The following is a 21,867-nucleotide window of genomic DNA, read 5'->3' as shown; positions in this document are numbered from 1 at the left end:
AGTGTTCTCTTTCCCCCTTTCAGTGTTCTCTTCCCCCCCTTTTCAGTGTTCTCTCCCTCTTCAGTGTTCTCCCCCCCTTTCAGTGTTCTTCCCCCCTTCAGTGTTCTTGTCCCCCCTTTAAGTGTTCTCTCCCCCTTTTCAGTATTCTTCCCCCCATTTCAGTGGTTTCTCTCTCAGTCCTGCGTATATATCATACAATCACTTCATAAACACATACCAAATACACTAATGAAGGAGAGATTCTAAGATCCTCAAAGGAGGTGCGCTTGTGACAACAGGAAGAAGAGGAGATATGTCAATAATAGGCTGCACTGTTGATCGAAGATTGATTAATAAGAAACCTGTAAAGGAAAAACAGAGGCGCCAAATTGAACAATGTCGTCTAATAAAAACCAGTGAATACAGAGACACGAAGCCTCGAAAAATATCCTTTCACCAGATGTAGCGGCACGACCAGAGTGCCGTTCAAAGCAACACGGGACCTTCTCAGTCACCTGTATGACACAGAGACGGCGTCAGGATACGTCCAAAAGTGAAGGCGGGTACCCAAAAAGGCCAATCAGGAGAGCCAACCGGATCAGAAGCAGTCAGATACGGAGGTCCGTATAAGTAAGACAGGAGAACGGATAATGTACAAGTCCAAACTTTAATAGTACACAGAGAACACTAGCGACGCGTTTCTCAGCATCAATACAAGCTGTTTCATCAGGCTGCATATATAATTTGAGGAAAATATGCTAATAAAATAGTTTTTTACCATTTGCCAATAAAAAAATAAAAAAAAGTCGCTGGATTTCATTTTAAAAATCTGGTCAAAATACAATAAAGGAACAACCATGTCTTGATTGGTATTTTCCTTAGAAATTACATTAGAAAGAAATTATATTTAGTACAAACTACAGCCTTCTCCTTGTAAATAATTAAAAACGGAGAATCACAAGACAAGGTTGTCAACTCACATACTCTCCATACTGACGAGATTGCTAATAGTAAGAGAGATAATAGTAGATAACAATGGAATGCATTGGTTCAAAATAAGAACCTTGTAAATACAGAGAAAAGTAGATTCAGATTCCAGAGTTGAGAAATAGCTTTCGCAATTGGCCTAATTATAAGTAACCCCTGGACAAAATTCTAAACCTCAGGAAGTTTAGCCAACTTCTTATTTAAAAGAAAAGATAAAGCAGAAATTTGACATTTTAGAAATTAGCGGAAAAACCATTGTCAAGGCCATCCTGAGAAAACTGAAGGATTCTAGGAATCCTAAAGGAATACCAAGAAAACCCTCCGGAAGAACACCACTCAAAATATGCATTCCAAATCTTGTGATAAATCTTTTGTGTTACAGGCTTTCTGTTCTGCATCAAAGTTTCAATGACCGAATCTGAGAAACCTCTGTGTCTCAAAAATAGAGATTTGAAATCCTGATGGAAAACAGGACCTTGAGACAACAGGTCTTGTCTCAGAGGAATAAGCCATGGAGAGCAAGAGAACAACTGCACTATATCCGCATACCAAGTCCTGCGGAGCCAGGCTGGAACAATTAATATTACTGAAATTGACTCCTGTTTGACTCTTGGAAAAAAAATCAAACAAAGGAAACAGGTATGCTAGATAAAAGTCCCATGGCCATACCAAGGCCTCTATTATGTGAGCCTTTGGACCTTTTGATCTTGCACAATAGCTTGAAAGTGTGTGATTTAAGCGAGAGGCCATTGGATCTATGTCCTGTAAGTCCATTTTCATCACTCTCGATCTCTTAAAGAACAAAGAGAATCAGTCCGGATATCCATACTATTTTGTCCTGATGGATCCTAAAATGTAGAAACTTTATACAAAGTTGATTAAATCTGTACATGATGTAGTATACATGTTTCTACTTAAGCATAAGCACATATTTATTCTGTCATGAGGCCTTAATGACTAGAGAAGCAGCACATATAGACCAACAGATACACAGTAGATACTTGTAAATTCGTGACAAAAACAAGCAGAGAAGTGTATACTTACAAAGTAAATACACAATGTACATTGTTAATGAAAATATTCATGATTAATGATCAGTGTCTGTATGATAAGCGTATGTGCATTCACATAAATTTATCATGCATCTTATCTGTACTGATAGTGAAAAAATTCATGATCAATGTTTAGTATCTGCATAATAGAACCTTTGTTCATAGATATAAATTACACATACCATAGAGACACCAATAAGATCTCAACTGTTGTACTAAAATACAGATAAAACCTGCATGAATGCATTTGGAATTAAACATGCAGAGTACAATGCATAAAAGGTAAATACCTAGCGGGGCATATACTATCGAAATGTGTACACTAACAGCATAGGACATATAATGTCTTGTATATCTACAGAGATAGAAAGTTCTGTCTATGAAAATTCATTTTGTGCTGCTGAACACAAACAGCTTCTAGTGATATGTATATCATAATAGTGTACATAACCTACATGAGGTACATTACTGCAAATAGTATTCCAAAGAGCATACAATGTACAACAGTATATAAAATGCAGAGTAACATAAATATATATATATATATCTGTTTACATCCCCTGGCAATGGTGGGAGTACAACGCTTTATTGACTTATAAATATTAATAGCACTGATAGTTATAATAAATGGTAAATTGGGTACGCAGTAAATGACATAAGAATGTGCTGTGGTGTACAGCTGCCTAAAGGTCCTTGCAAAAAACACCTGTCTAGAGGATGTGATCAAATTTGAACCTTTAGGTTATCAACAAAATAATAATTTTGCGATGGGCGGAGCCTGGCCACGCACTGTGATGGCTGCATAATAGTAGAGCTCTGTAGTCCCTAATGCTTTCTAAATAAAATCAACGTTTTGCCACAGAATAAAAGAGACCACAACGACTTCATACAGAAACTGGAAGATCCGGGAGATAATCATATAAAGATTGTCTTGGTGAAGGAGCACAAAAGAGGAGAAAAACTGAGCTGAAGGAAAAGGCATTAGTCAGAGTGAGGTGCCAGAGGCGAGTACAGAGCTGAACTTGGGCAGGCATACAGACTCACCATCTAAGCAGGCTTTAGCCTGACCCGACTACCACTCAGCTCTCTTGAAGTGCCTCACATCTGCTCCGGAGGGTCGGGGATCCGCTCCGGAGCAAAAGACCACAGCAGTACTACGAATCAAGGGGATACGCTGTCAGCCGCACCTGCCCCTGGAGATCCTGAGGACAAACTAGACCCAGGCGCGACTCACAAGCATCTCTCCTTAGAGTAACATTAAGGACTCAATCAACTACCTCTCTAAAAAGACCGCAGGACCCGGTATACCCCACTCCCAACAGGCTAAAGCTGACCATCACAGAACATATTGGCCCCGCATACCTGTCTTGGCGCGAAGATCCGCCATCTTGCCGGGTGCCCCTTACCCCCGGAGCTCTGCGGCCTGCATTAGAGAAATGCGGGGGGCCTATTAGTCACACAACCTCCCGCCCCTGATAAGGGAGATACCGGGCCGACCACCGGCACATAGCATCTCATCCGCAAGCTTCAACAGGCGACCTCCGGAAGCTGCATTGATCCGACACTCACTGCTGGGAGGCCGCCGCATTCTACCAGGTGGGGTAAGGCTGGGAAGAACAGTGGGTCTTGCGGGATGAACATATAGCACAGGGCAGTACTTTTAAGGCCAATCACCTCAGTTAGACCGCACACTAACCCTGGGGCCTCTCAGACACTAAGCTGCAAACAGTAAAATAAGATGGCCCACGTGGCGCCGCGCAGCTACTGAGCCCTGAGAAAGCCCTCTCACATAGGCCTAAACTGCCCTCATCACACTCCGGAACTGCACTAGAGGCCTTACACCCACAAATAACACCTCAGTGAGCACGGAGGCTGAAACGGGTCTTAACGGCTACCTATTAAGCATCTCACACGCATTGGAGTGTAATCAGGCCTAGGGGGACAATACCTAAAACAGCACCAACAGGCAGGGACACATCTCCTTATCCCAACTTCTTGGGAAGCACAGAACTCAACCTTTCAGTGCTCCATAGACTTTTGGGCAAACAATCCCACCTGACAACAGGTCTCAAACCCATCTGCGAGCGCATACAAATACCACTGGTTAGCCCTAGCAGCGTCATCTGCGGGGGGGGGGGGGGGGTGAGGTTGGGCAAATAGGCAGCGTTCCAGAAGGGGCAAAATAAACAAGCCCAAATTCTAAATAAACATAATACACAACTGCCTCAATTAGTGAAGACTCTTATAAACGGATCAGACACTAAAGAAAAGTGCAGGTTAACTTTGGCTAGGCATCATAAACGCAGAGGGGAATTATCAGCTAACAGAGAACAATTATTTATTGAAGTGCACTCAGATCACAATTCTCTGGCCTGGCCGCTGTGCCGCTCCACGTGTGCGACAAAGGATTATAACACAGAGCACATCCTCTCGCAGAGTTGACATCAGAGCGGGTATAGCAGGAGACACAAATCTTTACAGTAAAAGAAGTTGACATATGTAATGGCCAGCAAGAGAGCGGCTAAGCCACCTCGACATACGCACACTACAGCTATGGATAATTATCTAATCCCAGCAGAATCAGCCTTGCCCTCAGCAGAGACTGCTCGCAACCCGCCTGCAAAAACAACGTCTGCCCAGGTACACAATCATGGATCACAAACACAGACCCAAAGTTATTTAACAAGGGAAGATATAAAACATCTGTCCTCAAAAGAGGATATAAAAGAGGCCATGCAAGATTTCAAAACCATGTTTGGTGAACTTAAAAGAGATATTATGGCCGTAGACAGACGTGTTACTCAAATAAAAGAGAGGCAAGAAACCCTTAGTTATGATCTGCAAAATGAGACCAGTCACATGCAAGCCCAAGAGGGTACGGTCCAATCACTTATGAAAACAGGAGTAGGAGGAACAACCTCCGGCTGCGGGGAATATCCGAGGCAGTTGACCCTCCTGCACTACAAAATTACATACAAGACTTCATCAGGCATCTCAAAAACAACGAAGCTGCTCCGGACGTGCTGATAGAAAGAGCCCACAGGGCCCTACGCCCCAAACCACCAAGCAGAGCACCTCCCAGAGACGTGATAATGAAGTTGCTGTCCTTCAGGGACAAAGAAGAGATCTTACGACTGGCCAGAACACAGCACCCACTTGAGTTTAGGGGCTCAGAAATACAGATATACTCAGATCTTTGCCTAACGACGTTGCAGAAACGAAGAGACCTACGATTCGTCACAGCAGTGCTAAAGGAGAGGAGGCTACCTTACAGATGGGGCTTCCCCACCTGCCTGATTGTCACAAAGAATAATACTTCATGTGTTCTAAAAAGCATAGAAGACCTTCCAAACTTCAATCAAGCTTTAGGCATAAACATCAGCCCGCCACGTAGGGAGGATGAATCACCTCAGGACCCTCCTAGAAGAAATCAAGGAGTAAACCTACAAATTCCAGGTTGACAGGCGGTGAAGAAGTTTCTGGACAATGCTTTACAGTCTGGGCGACTTGACGCCCGGCACCCGAAGATCTTCCTTGGAGATTCTAACTAACTTTACAGGTCGTATGTAGGCGCTGAGCCTGATGCTCAAGCACACAATAACTGTTATAGTTTTGTATATATAATAATTGAACTACTTAAGTAAGTCTACTAGTTATGGTTATTTAGAGAAATGTTAATTCAAATTGTAAACAATTTACTCAGTTGTGTTATCTGAAATGTACCTACTATTGACGATTAAGAAGGGACACTCCTTAGTAGGATTAACAGAACAATTGTGGGAACACGATAAAGAGTACTATTAGTACCTATATACTATATTACAGAAACCTACATGTCCTTCCCAGTTTTGAACAACATTATTATTTAGCAATAGGAGCAAGTCAAGGGACATAACGGGGATCAAACACAAAGCACGCCACATGAAAATCTTCGCTCAAATTGACAGCATACAGACACCGAACTCAACCTTTAACAGACCAGAAAGCTCAGATCACACAATATACATAATATACGCACCTGATATACAAATTAGACAAGTCAGGGGCAGCACTGAGTGTCGGACACAAAGTCACCATAACCTCCAGAAAATAAGTTACCTCTTGGGTCCTCAACGGGGACCACTTAATAATTACAAATTGAAAGATAAACATAATTGCATAGAGCGTACATACAACATGGTAGTAATAAACACTGGAACCTCTGGATAATAGACTCAGGATAATACTCAAGGGAACAAACGTCTAAAACACAAACACAAAATGGTTGCCACACCTAGAATAATGTGGTTTTGATTTAGAGTAGAAAACTAGTTAATTGGAAAACGTTGATTCAGTTAAAATAGAATAAAGGTTTATATATCTAATGAAAGCATGGGGACAACTACCCCCAATTTAGTTTAATAGTTGTTTAATTGTTGTGTTAACACAGAATTTACTGTTCTTGATTACTTGTATTGTTAAATTGCACGCAAAACAGTGAATCTTTCACTCCTATCTTCCCTTCCCCCCATCATCTTCAATTCATTTCGTTCGTGGAGGTCACGAACGTCCACTAAGCTACTCCCGCCCCCCACTCCACCTCTTTAATCCCCCTCACTCTAACCCCCAGCTTTACCCTTCTACACCCTACTTTCGCCCTCTTCTTCCCCCATTCTCCTCTCCCCCCTTCTTTTTTTTTTTCTCCTCTATCTCCTCCTCCCCCCTCGCCCCCCTCCCTTTTCCCTTGCACGCACTAGTCCCTCTCACCCTGACAGGCTAACCTATCATGGCATCCAGACAACACCAGCAGCGAACCCGCCCAGTAGAGCTTCTTTCTATAAACGTTAAGGGCCTAAACAATCCCAACAAAAGTTCAATTGTACTGAGAGACTTGCACAGAATGAGCGGAGACATTATTTACCTGCAAGAGACATACTTCTCAGCGACGCATGAGCCAAAATGGTTCTGCCGTCAGTATCCTAAATCCTAACGCGTATTTTGCCTCTGGACCCACCAAGAAAAACAGGGTTGGGATCATTGTACACACAAAGATGCCACTCCAGATCACACAAATACACAAAGACCCTGAAGGCAGGTACTTAGTGATAACTGGCACCAAATACAGCAGGCCCATTACACTAGCAAATATCTACTGCCCCAATCACTCACAGCACACTTTTCTCTCTAAAGTCATTCGGAAAATACTAGAGGTGCGGGTGGGCATACTGTTTCTGGGAGGAGATTTTAATGCTTCATTTGACCCTTCCTTGGACACGTCCAATGGAGTCTCCAGCGCTCCCCACAGGGTTCTTAAACGTATGACAGCCTCATTGACGGAACTCATGGTACACGACATATGGCGCACACATCATCCGACGGCCAAAAACTACACTTTTTACTCACACCCACACAGAAAATACTCTAGGATCGATTATTTATTCACAGACACCATTGGCCTTACAATAACGAAAAGCAGCAATATAAACCCGATCACGTGGTCAGATCATGCGCCAGTCAGCTGTTCAATACTATGGCCCAATGTCCCAATCACACCATATGTGTGGCGATTAGATGACACATTACTGGGAGACTCAGTGTTCAAAGCAGATATACATAAAGCGATAACAGAGTTTTTCCAACTCAACGCGAATGACAGCATGGGGGATTATGTTATCTGGGAAGCGCATAAATGCACCATTAGGGGCCTTTTGTACAAGAGGAGGTCCGAGCTAAATAAATCCAAGAAAGAACGCTACCAGGCTTTGCTGTCCCAGGTGAAGAAGGCGGAGCTCAACCATAAGTTACAACCGACCAATGAAGCTGAAAGGAAAAAACTGACTAGAGTCTAGAGAGAGCCTATTACAATTCTTGAAAGAAGACTACCAAAAGAAAGCGTTGATACTGAAACAACTCTATTTTGAACAGGGAGACAAAGCAGGGAAACTATTGGCTAGAGCGATCGCAAGGAAAAAACTGAAGACTTATGTACATCACATAATAGACAGCGAGGGAGTTGCCCGGGCAGATGCAGACTCAATAGCCGACACATTCAGAACATATTATGATTCCCTATATAATATCCCGAAAGCACCACAAGGTGACGGGGAACACCCACACCCGCCGCTGAGCGATGGGAAAATAGTGGAATACCTTAGAGGAGTGGAACTCCCTGGGCTCACAGATCAAGAAAAGGAATCTCTGGATTTGCCTATCATGGTTGATGAACATAAAAAAGCAATTAGGGACCTTCCGACAGGGAAAAGCCCTGGGCCAGACGGCTTCGGACTTAAATACTACAAATTATACTCTGATATACTAGTCCCCCCATTGTTAAATTTATTCAATGCATTATCCCAATCCCCTAAACTCCCGGGATCCATGCTGGAGGCCCACATCACAGTAATCCCCAAACCAGGGAAAGCTCCGGACAAACTGGAAAACTTTAGGCCTATATCTTTATTAAACTCTGATGTAAAGATCCTAGCCAAGGTGTTAGCCAACCGACTGAATAAACTGCTTCCTGGACTGATCTCAACGGATCAAGTAGGATTTGTCCCTGCACGGGAGGCCAGAGACAGTACTCTGAAAGTTCTACAAATGATCACACATGCCCAAACACATGACGTTCCACTCTCCTTGGTCACAACGGATGCTGAAAAAGCATTTGACCGGGTGAGTTGGTTATTCATGCAGCTCACACTTAAAAAATTCGGCTTCAGAACTAAATTCATAAACACAGTGATGTCCCTCTACTCCGCCCCAAACGCAAAGATCAGAGTTAACGGCACGCTCTCCAACTCATTCAGTATTAAAAACGGAACCAGGCAGGGTTGTCCCCTCTCGCCTCTCTTATTCGCCCTCACAATTGAAGTATTGGCTAGTAAAATCAGAGACAATCCACGGATCAGGGGGTTCCACATAGGTGGCAGAGAGCATAAGCTCTCTATGTACACGGATGATGTCTTGATGACTATCTCAGACTTGCCTAATTCGTAACGCGAGGCCATGGCGGAGTTCTCGGCCCTTGGAAAAGTTTCAAATTTCCTCCTTAATGCCCAGAAATCCGAAATCTTAGTTGTTAGTGAGAGGCCCGCGGTAATCAACGCACTCAGATCCAATTGCCCAATCAAATTAGCACAGCACTCTATAAAATACCTGGGGATAAAAATCACCCCTAACATAAACGAAATAATAGACCTCAATTATAAAGATATCCGAGACAAGATCTTGAAGGATCTAAACAACTGGAAGAGCAAGACCATCTTGTGGATGGGACGAATTGGAGTGGTAAAAATTAACATCTTGCCAAGAGTGTTGTATGTGCTGCAGACTATACCGGTCCCCCCGGTTACACAATACGTACACCAAATTCAGAAAGCAATAGAAACATACATATGGAACGGCATAAAACCCAGGATTAGAAAATACACTACCTACATGCCCAGAGACAGGGGGGACTGGGTATCCCCCTGCTGAGAGAATACCAGAGAGCAATATCTTTGCAGAGGCTCGTGGAGTGGAGTCAAAACCTGCGTAATAAAGCATGGGTTCAGATCGACAACGACATCCTGGAATGAGGAAATGTAGGGGCCCTGGCCTGGATCTCAGCAAAGAAACGCCCAGCCTCAATCGCACATTACCCCATGATACAAGAAGTGTTCAAAGGATGGGACAAATTAATTAGTGAAGACTCATATGTATCCTCGCCCCAATCGCCGAACACACCAGTCTGCGAAAACCAAGACCTAGGTATGGAATATAAACCGCATGTTACAGGAGAATTCTACACCGTGGTGGAGACTGCAATAACCAATATACTACATCAAGGCAAACTCAAACCGCAGGCTGAATTGTCTGAATGGGCGCCTGAGATCTTTGCGTCGTGGTTTAGGGTAGCTCAGATGGTACATTATCTGCAAACACACGAAGAAAAGCCTACATTGACTAGACCTAGAACGCTATTTGAAACCCTCTGCACGATGTCGCAGACACCGACCCACTTAATATCACGATTATACAAGACTTTATTGACAATGGGGGGCACCACCCTACCGACATACACTACAACATGGCAGGCTGAACTTGAATTGGAAATAGGCAAAAAAGAATGGATTAAGATATTTGAGAGGGCAAAAAAGGCCTCTGTTTCAATGAAAATACAAGAAACACACTATAAACTATTAAGCAGATGGTACATGACACCCCAGCGACTACATAAAATGTATCCAAATGCCAGTGGGGGGTGCTGGAGGGGCTGTGGGGGGAGGGAACACTTTTACACATTAGGTGGAACTGCCCTGATATACAGCAATACTGGGAGGAAGTACTGGGAGAAATGAGTAAAAAACTGGGAATGATAATTCCGCCAAAACCCTCTTATTTGATTTATCACGACCTACACAAGATCACAGGGGAGGACAAATACCTACTCCTCTTACTGATGCTAAATGGAGCAAAGGGTTTAATTCCGGTACACTGGGAAAAAAAACCCGGATACCGACAATACAGGATTGGAAAGCCAGAGTGGGGGAGCTACTTAGGCTAGAGAGGTACCATTATCTTAAAATAGGCAAATTAGCCACCCATGAACTGATGACACTGTCCTGGACAGGTAGGGGATTGTAAAACAGCTAAACATGTAGCACGGAGATAAGAAAAAGCAACCCACTTACCCTCACCCTCTGTCCTTTCACCCTCCCGCCCCCACCTCTTTTTTTTTTTTTTCTCTTCCCTTCTCTCCCTTCTTTATTCCTAACTGTACTCTTTGATTTACTATTATTGTCCTGCAATTAGTCAATGTGCAGGATAGTAATGTCAGGAATTTGATTAATCTCAGCGATATGAGGCAAAAAGCTGAGGTGCTATCATATTGACATAACCAGGATCCTGATGTTAAGCTCCAAAGAATAAGCAGTCTTGTTGATACGAATTATAAAACACTGCGAGCAGCTAAGCTCGCTGAAGCAAGCTCAAACTTAGAGAACTGTTTATAAGCTATGATTATATAGAAGAGGAAATTACTTTTAGAATTAAGTAATAATGTAGAAACAATTATTATGCACGCGAAATGGACTTGTCATATGCTATTTAATGTAAACACTGTAACAAACTTCCAATGGAACTGTGAACTGTATTGATAGCTAAAATTGTTTCTCACCCTCTTCAATAAAGCTTGTTTGAAAATTAAAAAAAATAATAATTTTGCACATTTACCTCAGGAATTAAATCTGCAGATTTACTTATACGCTTACAGCCGCTAAACAAACTGTCACTATTTTGTACATGTTATTTCTAGCTTCAGGAGTAAAATCCGTAATTTCCCCCTGAGTGACAAGAACAGGTCAAATATCCCTCTGGGAAATGGACGGTTGCGGTTGATTTGTTTGCAAAATCTGAGGTATACAATTTCAGCACTGGAACATATTTGCAAAATAAACATATATATATGTAGACAGAAGGATATCAAAAACTGAGTTATTTTGTTCAATTTTTTTTACTTATAATAAAGTATGCAATGACACCCTATATAAGGATTAGTACAGAAAAGAACTGGTTGAGAGTCCTCTACACTATGTTTACACTTCCTTCGACACCTACATTTTTCCACTACCAATACTGTATTGAATAGCCCTTAAGTACCCCCTGGCAGCTCCTGTATGGGTACTTACCCCTTTCCTGGGAGTGGCAAGACTCTGGACTGAGGAGAAAACCCCCGGAACACTGAGGGGGCAGAGTTGCCACCGGAAGAAAAGACAGTGCTGCAGGGAGTGGATTAATATAACTTGGTGCACACTTATTTTACTAAGGGATCTTTAATTCTAAGGGAATTTTTATTAACTTAGTAAAATAAGTGTGCATCAAGCATAAAACATACATTAAACTAATAAAAAAATACTTTTTCCCTGCCTAAACAAAGCCTCCTCACTGCACTGAGCAGGTGGCTTTTTTTTTTTAAAGGGCTATACACCTTTTTTTTTTTTTTAAAGTGCACCCAAAAGTATCCCCACAGTTGCAAGAGGGCTGCAAAGGGTCACAGACTTTCCTAACTATTTCCCTAATAATGATATGGAAAGTAGGGACCTGAAAGGGAGAAAAAATTGTGTCATGAGGAGAGCAGGTTATGTCTCCTGGCTATGCTGGACCTGTGTGACAGTACCTACAAATAGCCTCTAGGCTGTGTGTCTGCAGTGTAAAGTCACTTACCTTATGCAGCACCCCTCCACTGGCTTACAGGCATGTCAATCCAGCTGTATCAGTATCCAGTAGAGAGAGCCCATCCAGTGCAGGTATCAAGCACCACAGAGGATTGCAGTAGGAAATACCTGTGTCCCTCAGTGGAGTCTAAGGACCAGTCCCCATGATGCCTGAAGGTAGTTATGGCTGAAGTGTCATAGGGAATTACTGTGCACATATAAAGGGTATTCCTATGTCCCCGTATCCTTCAGCTGCTGTGAAGATTCCTTTCTATCTGCTTTGTAAATTATAGTCCCCATGGACTCTGGGTCTCACATGGCGGTCTGAGCTCCCAATTTGTAATCCATAAGCAAGTAACTTGAAACACCTCTATTCGCAACCAACTCCTATGAGGCCAAGAACAAACATAAGAGAGAAATGGGAGGTGGGAGGGATTTTAAGCTCTAATATGGGTATTTTACCTCCTTCTAGGGGTGGGAAATATATCCCATATGTTATGAAGGACTGTGGACCATCATCATTTTACGATAGAAAGGAAAATATCGCCAGTAGCCATATTTCATTGTAAAGGGACTTTAAAGGGACTTTAAAGGGACACTAAACCCAATTTTTTTCTTTCATGATTCAGATAGAGCATGCAATTTGTAAGCCACTTTCTAATTTATTCCTATTATCAATTTTTCTTCATTCTCTTGCTATCTTTATTTTAAAAAGAAAACATCTAAGCTTTTTTTATTCTGAACTCTGGACAGCACTATTTTATTGGAGGATGAGTTTATCCACCAATCAGCAAGAACAACCCAGGTTGATCACCAAAAATGGGCCGGCATCTAAACTTACTTTCTTGCATTTCAAATAAAGATACCAAGAGAATGAAGAAAATGTGATAATAGGAGTAAATTAGAAAGTTGCTTAAAATGTCATGCTCTATCTGAATCACAAAAGAAAACATGTGGGTACAGTGTCCCTTTAAGAAGGTTACCAATACCAGGACTTGCACATTATTTGCCTTCTTAGTTTAAGGAAATTTACTATGAAATCTTGAAAGATTTCGGTGAAATCCCATGAGATCACAGTAAAGCAAAGTGTGAACTCAGTACTGATGAAGCTGATTGGCTGCTGTTTTTTCACCATGCAGATCATAGTAAAAAGAGTATCTCTGGATCACAGAACACTTACTCTGGTGAGCTAAAGAAATTTTAAGGTAAAATATGTTCTTTTTTTACATAGAAGTGTTCATGTGATATTTCCTTGTCACGTTTTCACAGTTATGCTGCATCACTTTCAAATGATATAGCATATGAATATATTGTCCCTTTATGGAGCAGCTGAATACAGGCAAAACCTTTTATCATGCAACATGTTTAAATAGTACTTTGCATATGCATGATAGTTAGGGTGACCATATTGCTGCTTTAAAAAGGGACACATATGAAAAATACATATGTCAGGGCTGTTAAAAATAAATGTTTTGTATAAGAACCCTGACATATGTATTTTTCATATGTGTCCCTTTTTAAAGCGACAATATGGTCACCATAATGACAGTTTAACCTCTCTTGATAATATTTTAATTGCATTTATTATAAGGTATTTTACAATTTTACAAGTTTAAATGCTCCTGTATAGAAAACAAGAAGGGGATACAGAGGCGCACGCTACTCTAAGCATAGTAAGTTTGGACAGATAAACACAAGTTTATTCAAGACAAATAAAGACTCACATTTCCCAACCTCAAACATATATGGAGTTATGTTAAAAGCACAGCAAGCAAATAGCACATCAGTGAAAATCACGACTCTTGTATAATACTGAAAGTGTCCCATAAGAAAGTTCTCCTTTATATTACCACTCATGCAGTTTTCCAGACAAGGCAGTCTGTAGGGCCCTAGACTTCAGTCAAATATCACATTCTCATGAGCACTGATAGTGCACGTAGTCCAAACAAGGCTAATACACAAGCGTCACACTAAAGCTCACAGCTGTACACAGAGATTCCGGCCGGATAGTCAGAACAGCTGAGTGTGACGTGTAGACGGTGGGCGTGGCCTAACGCGTTTCGATGGTGACTTCCTACTTTGTCAGAGGCTGGAAGGTCCCTACTTTCCCTATCATTATTAGGGAAATAGTCAGCTGTTCTGACTATCCGGCCGGAATCTCTGTGTACAGCTGTGAGCTCTACTGTAACGCTTGTGTATTAGCCTTGTTTGGACTACATTCACTATCAGTGCTCATGAGACTCTGTTTGATATTTGACTGAAGTCTAGTGCCCTACAGACTGCCTTGTCTGGAAAACCGCATGAGTGGTAATATAAAGGAGAACTTTCTTATGAGACACTTTTAGTATTATACAAGAGTCGTGATTTTCACTGATGTGCTTTTAACATACCTCATATATGATTGAGGTTGGGAAATGTGAAGTGTGCGCTTCTGTATCCCCTTCTTGTTTTCTATACAGCCTGTTCCGGTTGCCAGGACCGTGTCTTAAAGGGGCAGCAACTCTATCTGATAGTTTGGATACAGACTTGTTAAAAGGATACTACAGACTGGGAAAACGTTTCCCCATATATCTTTTTATCACATTTTATGTTACTATGTCAGTGTATGTAACATATGTATAGATTTTTTACAATAAGGTATTTTTCTTATTTTTACTAATATAATAAATTCGTATTATATCTTTTATCTTTTTGGGCTCAATTTAGGGCGCTCCTTTTAAATTTGTCTTTTTAATGCTCCTGTGCTAAACTATATGTTTTAATGGTTATAGGGAATGTCACTGTCAAACAAAGCTGTGGAAGTAATTCTTACTAGCCAATAGGCCCAAGTTTATCTCTAGGAATTATTGTGCACAAACATCTACATCCTGTCAATTCCAAACTCAATTTAAACAATTTTAGCTTGATTTTTTTTGCAGCAAACATGATTAAATGTCTTTTCATATGCATGATAGAACATTTTGAAGAACAGTGAAGTCAACATCAGCTAACTGTAAAAACATAATTTATGTAAGAACTTACCTGATAAATTCATTTCTTTCATATTAGCAAGAGTCCATGAGCTAGTGACGTATGGGATATACAATCCTACCAGGAGGGGCAAAGTTTCCCAAACCTCAAAATGCCTATAAATACACCCCTCACCACACCCACAATTCAGTTTAACGAATAGCCAAGTAGGAATTTGGAAATAATTGTGCTTTATACAAAAAATCATAATCACCATAAAAAGGGTGGGTCTCATGGACTCTTGCCAATATGAAAGAAATTAATTTATCAGGTAAGTTCTTACGTAAATTATGTTTTCTTTCATGTAATTGGCAAGAGTCCATAGTGATGTATGGGACAGTAATACCAAAGGTGTGGAACTCCACAGAAGAGTCACTAGAGAGGGAGGGATAACATAATAACAGCCATTTTCATCTGAAAAAAATAAATCCACAACCCAAAATATAAGTTTATTCTGATAATGAAAAGAAAAAACTCAAACATAAGCAGAGGAATCAAACTGAAACAGCTGCCTGAAAAACTTTTCTACCAAAAACTGCTTCCGAAGAAGCAAATACATAAAAACGGTAGAATTTAGTAAATGTATTGCAAATCTGATCAACTGAAGCTTCATTCTTAAAAGCCCACGAAGTGGAGACTGATCTAGTAGAATGAGCTGTAATTCTCTGAGGCGGGGCATGATCCGACTCCAAATAAGCCTGATGAATCAAAAGCTTTAACCAAGATGCCAAGGAAATGGCAAAAGCCTTCTGACCTTTCCTAGAACCAGAAAACATAACAAATAGACTATAAGTCTTCCTGAAAGCTTTAGTAGCTTCAACATACTATTTCAAAGCTCTTACCACATCCAAATAATGTAAGGATCTCTCCAAATAATTCTTAGGATTAGGACACAAAGAAGGGACAACAATTTCTCTATGAATGTTGTTAGAATTCACAACCATAGGTAGAAATTTAAATGAAGTCCGCAAAACTGCCTTATCCTGATGGAAAATCAGAAAAGGAGATTCACAAGAAAGAGCAGAAAATTCAGAAACTCTACTAGCAGAAGAGATGGCCAAAAGGAACAACACTTTCCAAGAAAGTAGTTTAATGTCCAAAGAATGCATAGGCTCAAACGGAGGAGCCTGTAAAGCCTTTAAAACCAAATTAAGACTCCAAGGAGGATAGATTGATTTAATGACAGGCTTGATACGGACCAAAGCCTGTACAAAACAGTGAATATCAGGAAGCTTAGCAAGCTTTCTGTGAAATAAAACAGAAAGAGCAGAGATTTGTCCCTTCAAGGAACTTGCAGACAAACCCTTATCCAAACCATTTTGAAGAAACTGTAAAATTCTAGGAATTCTAAAAGAATGCCAGGAGAATTAATGAGAAGAACACCATGAAATATAAAAGTCTTCCAGACTCGATAATAAATCTTCCCAGAAACAGATTTACGAGCCTGTAACATAGTATTAATCACTGAGTCAGAGAAACCTCTATTACTAAGCACTAGGCGCTCAATTTCCATACCTTCAAATTTAATGATTTGAGATCCTGATGGAAAAACGGAACTTGAGACAGAAGGTCTGGCCTTAATGGAAGTGGCCAAGGTTAGCAACTGGACATCCGAACAAGATCCGCATACCAAAACCTGTGAGGTCATGCTGGAGCTAACAGCAATACAAACAATTGTTCCATGATGATCTTGGAAATCACTTTTGGAAGGAGAACCAGAGGCGGAAAGATATAAGCAGGTTGGTAAAACCAAGGAGCTGCTAACGCATCCACGGCTTGCGCCTGAGGATCCCTGGACCTGGACAGGTACCTGGTAGTTTCTTGTTTAGATGGGAAGCCATCAGATCTATTTCTGTAAGACCCCACATCTGAACAATCTGAGAAAACACATCTGGATGGAGCGACCACTCCCCCGGATGTAAAGTCTGACGGCTGAGATAATCCACTTCCCAATTGTCTATACCTGGGATATGAACCACAGAAATTAGACAGGAGCTGGATTCCGCCCAAGCAAGTATCCAAAATACTTCTTTCATAGCTTGGGGACTGCGCGTCCCACCCGGAAGATTGACATATGCCACAGTTGTGATGTTGTCTGACTGAAAACAAATGAACGGTTCTCTCTTCAACAGAGGCTAAACCTGAAGAGCCCTGAAAAAAGCACAGAGTTCTTAAATATTGATTGGTAACCTCGCCTCTTGAGATTTCCAAACCCCTTTTGCTGTCAGAGATCCCCAGACAGCTCCATAACCTGAAAAACTTGCATCTGTTTTGATCACAGTCCAAGATGGACGAACAAAAGAGATGGTGATCTAACCACCAAGTCAGAGAGAGTCGAACATTGGGATTTAAGGATATTAATTGTGATATCTTTGTATAATCCCTGCACCATTGGTTCAGCATACAAAGCTGGAGAGGTCTCATATAAAAACGAGCAAAGGGGATCGCGTCCGATGCTGCAGTCTTAAGACCTAAAACTTCCATGCACATAGCTACTGAAGGGAATGATTGAGACTGAAGGTTCCGACAAGCTGAAACCAATTTTAATCGTCTCTTGTCTGTTAGAGACAGAGTCATGGAAACTGAATCTATCTGTAAACCTTAAAAGGTGACCCTTGTCTGAGGAATCAAATTTTGGTAAATTGATCCTCCAACCATGTATTTGAAGAAACAACACCTGTTGATTCATGTAAGATTCTGCAGAATGTAAAGACTGAGCTAGTACCAAGATATTGTCCAAATAAGGAAACACCGCAATACTCCGTTCTCTGATTACAGAAAGTAGGCCACCAAGAAACTTTGAAAAGATTCTTGGAGCTGTCGCTAGGCCAAATGGAAGAGTGACAAATTGGTAATGCTTGCCTAGAAAAGAAAATTTTAGAAACTGATAGTGATCTGGATGAATCGGAATATGAAGATATGCATCTTGTAAGTCTATTGTGGACATATAATGCCCTTGCTGAACAAAAGGCAGAATAGTCTTTATAGTCACCATTTTGAAAGTTGGCATTCTTACATAACAATTCAAAATTTTCAGATCCAGAACTGGCCTGAATGAATCTTCTTTCTTTGGGACAATGAATAGATTTGAATAAAACCTCAGACCCTGTTCCTGAAACAGAACTGGTATGATTACCCCTGAAAGCTCTAGGTCTGAAACACCCTTTAGAAAAACCTGAGCCTTTACTAGATTTGCTGGGATGCGTGAGTAACAAAAAACTTCTCACAGGAGGTCTTACTCTGAAACCTATTCGGTACCCTTGAGAGACAATACTCTGAATCCATTGATTTTGGACAGAATCTGCCCAAATGTTTTGGAAGAATTTTAATCTGCCCCCTACCAGCTTAGCTGGAATGAGGGCCGCACCTTGGGGGCTGGCTCTGGTTTCTTAAACGGCTTGGATTTACTCCAACTTGAAGAAGTTTCCCAATTGGAACCAGATTCTTTGGGGGAAGGATTAGGTGTCTGTTCCTTACTTTGTCAAAAGGAACGAAAACCGTAAGAAGCTTTAGATTTACCCTTAGGTCTTTTATCCTGAGGCAAAAAAACTCCCTTCACCACAGTGACAGTTGAAATAATCGAATCCAACTGAGAACCAAATAACGTATTACATTGGAAAGAAAGACATAGTAATCAAGAATTAGATACCATGTCAGCATTCCAATATTTGAGCCACAAAGCTCTTCTAGCTAAAATAGCTAAAAACATAGATTTAACATCAATTTTGATAATATCAAAAATTGCATCACAGATAAATTGATTAGAATGTTGAATCAAGCGAACAATGCTAGATAAATCAGGATCCATTTCCTGTTGTGCTAAACTTTCCAACCAAAAAGTTGATGCAGCTGCAACATCAGCCATAGAAATGGCAGGCCTGAGAAGAAGGCCAGAATATAAATAAGCTTTCCTTAGATAGGATTCAAGTTTCCTATCTAAAGGATCTTTAAAAGAAGTACTATCTTCCATAGGAATAGTAGTACGTTTAGCAAGAGTAGAAATAGCCCCATCAACTTTGGGGATCTTTTCCAAAACTCCAATCTAGCTGCTGGCAAAGGATACAATTTTTTTAAACCTTGAAGAAGGAATAAAAGAAGTACCAGGCCTATTTCACTCCTTAGAAATCATATCAGAAATAGCATAAGGAACTGGAAAAACCTCTGGAGTAACCACAGGAGGTTTATAAACATAATTTAAACGTTTACAAGTTTAAATATCAAGAGGACTAGTTTCCTCAATATCCAATGTAATCAACACCTCTTTTAACAAGGAACAAATATACTCCAATTTAAATAAATAAGTAGGTTTGTCAGTGTCAATATCTGAGGAAGGACCTTCTGAATCAGATAGATCCTCATCAGAGGAGGATAATTCAGTATGATGTTGGTCATTTGAAATTCCATCAACTTTATGAGAAGTTTTAAAAGACCTTTTATGTTTATTAGAAGGCAGGATGGCAAACAAAGCCTTGTGAATCGCATCAGCAATAAAATCTTTAATATTCACAGGTATTGTACTATTACTGATGGACACATTCTCTGCATGTAAAAGCTTATCATGACAATTATTACATACCACAGCTGGAGATATAATCTCCACAAATTTACAACAAATGCAGTTAGCTTTGGTAGAACTGTTATCAGGCAACAGGGTTCCAACAGTGGTTTCTGAGACAGGATCAGATTTAGACATCTTGTAAATGTAAGAGAAAAAACAACATATAAAGCAAAATGATTAATTTCCTTATATGGCAGTTTCAGGAATGGGAAAAAAATACAGCATAGCCCTCTGATATAGAAAAAGGCAAGAGGCATATAGGAATGGGGTTTTAAATAATTAACTTATTTGGCGCCAAGTATGACGCACAACGCAAACTGAAAATTGTTTGGCGCTAACAACATCTGAAAATGATACACTCACGTCATAGTAGACGCAACCTTGTGCAAGGAACTCGGCAACAACTAAGACACCGGAAATGACGAATTTGCGTCATCGGACGTACCTTTGTGCCAAAAAAATGATCGTGATAAGAATGACGCAATAAACTTTGTCATGTTGCGCCCCCGCGAGCCTAAATTTGCCTGCGAAATTTAATAAAAAAGCAGTCAATTTGAAAAAAAGGCTATACCCCAGGTAAGAAAAATATTTTCCTAAATATGTTTTTATCCCAAATATGAAACTGATAGTCTACAAAAGGAAACATATCAATGTAGAAATCTTAGCACAAACTTACTTCACCACCTCCATAGGAGGCAAAATTTGTAAAACTGAATTGTGGGTGTGGTGAGGGGTGTATTTATAGGCATTTTGAGGTTTGGGAAACTTTGCCCCTCCTGGTAGGATTGTATATCCCATATGTCACTAGCTCATGGACTCTTGCAAATTACATGAAAGAAACAAGTATCTTACATGAAAGAAACAAGTTTCTTAGGAGTATGTTATCACATTAAGAATTAAAAGGGCAACACACTCACTTGTAGCCATGACATCCTGAGGACATGTTGGTATACCATGGTCCACAGCCCATTTAAAGGCTCCATCTCCAACTAAGAAGCTGTATAAAGAGCAAAAAAAATTACAAAAATCACAAATTTTTATAAAAATGCCAAATATAGTTAACTTTTGATCAAAAAGTGATATAAATATTCTTTCCATTTATTAATAAAGTCAATACAAAATTAAACTAATTAAAACATTTATTTTTCAAGAATCCAAAGAAAATTTTGCTGTGTTGAAATTTTTATATTTTTTTTTATCTGAAATCAGTACACTATGGCAAAAACATAATCAGACACTCTGGTTATGTCTTCAAAGATTTGCTGATTTTCAAAATCTTGTTTGGTGAAAATGAAGAACAAAAACATGCTTTTACCATAGTCTGTTATATTAGGAGAGGCCAATGTAAGTGTCCCCGATACCAGGTGTAAATACAAGAAGTCAAAACTAAGCAGAGTATTTGTAAAGCCCACTTATACTCCTTGAAGCACAACAGTCCATGCTTTCTGGTCAGTTAAATACTCCATGAATGCCAAGAAGAGTAAGAAGAACTAGAACCTAAGAACAAGTTGTCTGTACTAACATCAGACAGAGTTTCCCAGACCTATACATTTACTTTTAAATCAAACTAGAAATAATGTATGAAACAGAAAACACAAGTGTAGATCTAGCATTAAACAATTTATAAATTCCACACAGATTTAATACTCCCTGTATGAAATTAAAAATGTAATAAAAATGAATTATTCTGACAAGACCTTGGAGATAGATAAGGAGCTGTAGTTAAAACAAAAGAAAACACCACTAACTACAAATGTTCACAGTGTTTGGGGAAAATGAAAATATGTATACAGAAGCTACATGGAAGCCATGAACTAACAAATACATCCAGGAGATCTTCCCCGATGCAAGCCTTTCTTTGCGTCGGGGGGGGGAATACTAATTGTAGAGACATTGTACTGTAATTTTTTGCCACCTTTAGGGCTAGATTACAAGTGGAGCGCTAATTTATCACGTGCCTGTAAATATTGGAAATTCACACATTTACGGGTGCGCTCAACTCCAGATAGTACCCTGATTGGAGAAGTTCGAGGACCCATTCCTCCAAAATACTGGATGCCGAAGCATCCCTGAAATTGCGAAGTCGTCCTCCAAGCAGAAAAGAAAGGAT

General features: G+C 40.3%; 1 protein-coding gene across 3 annotated transcripts in view; it reads right to left on the bottom strand.

The window, feature by feature from the left end:
* TASP1 (taspase 1) overlaps positions 1–21,867 on the bottom strand; it is a 680,735-nt gene that overhangs the window by 338,819 nt on the left and 320,049 nt on the right. For all 3 annotated transcript variants that reach the window (XM_053712134.1, XM_053712135.1, XM_053712136.1), the window contains one exon: positions 20,675–20,754. In XM_053712134.1, coding sequence (XP_053568109.1) covers positions 20,675–20,754 — 80 coding nt within the window. The remainder of the gene's footprint in view (positions 1–20,674; positions 20,755–21,867) is intronic.

Source organism: Bombina bombina, chromosome 4, assembly GCF_027579735.1.
Source record: "Bombina bombina isolate aBomBom1 chromosome 4, aBomBom1.pri, whole genome shotgun sequence".
NCBI classification, from domain to species: Eukaryota; Metazoa; Chordata; class Amphibia; order Anura; family Bombinatoridae; genus Bombina; species Bombina bombina.
The sequence above is the reverse complement of the archived record's forward strand: the minus strand, read 5'-3'. Positions and strand labels throughout refer to the sequence as shown.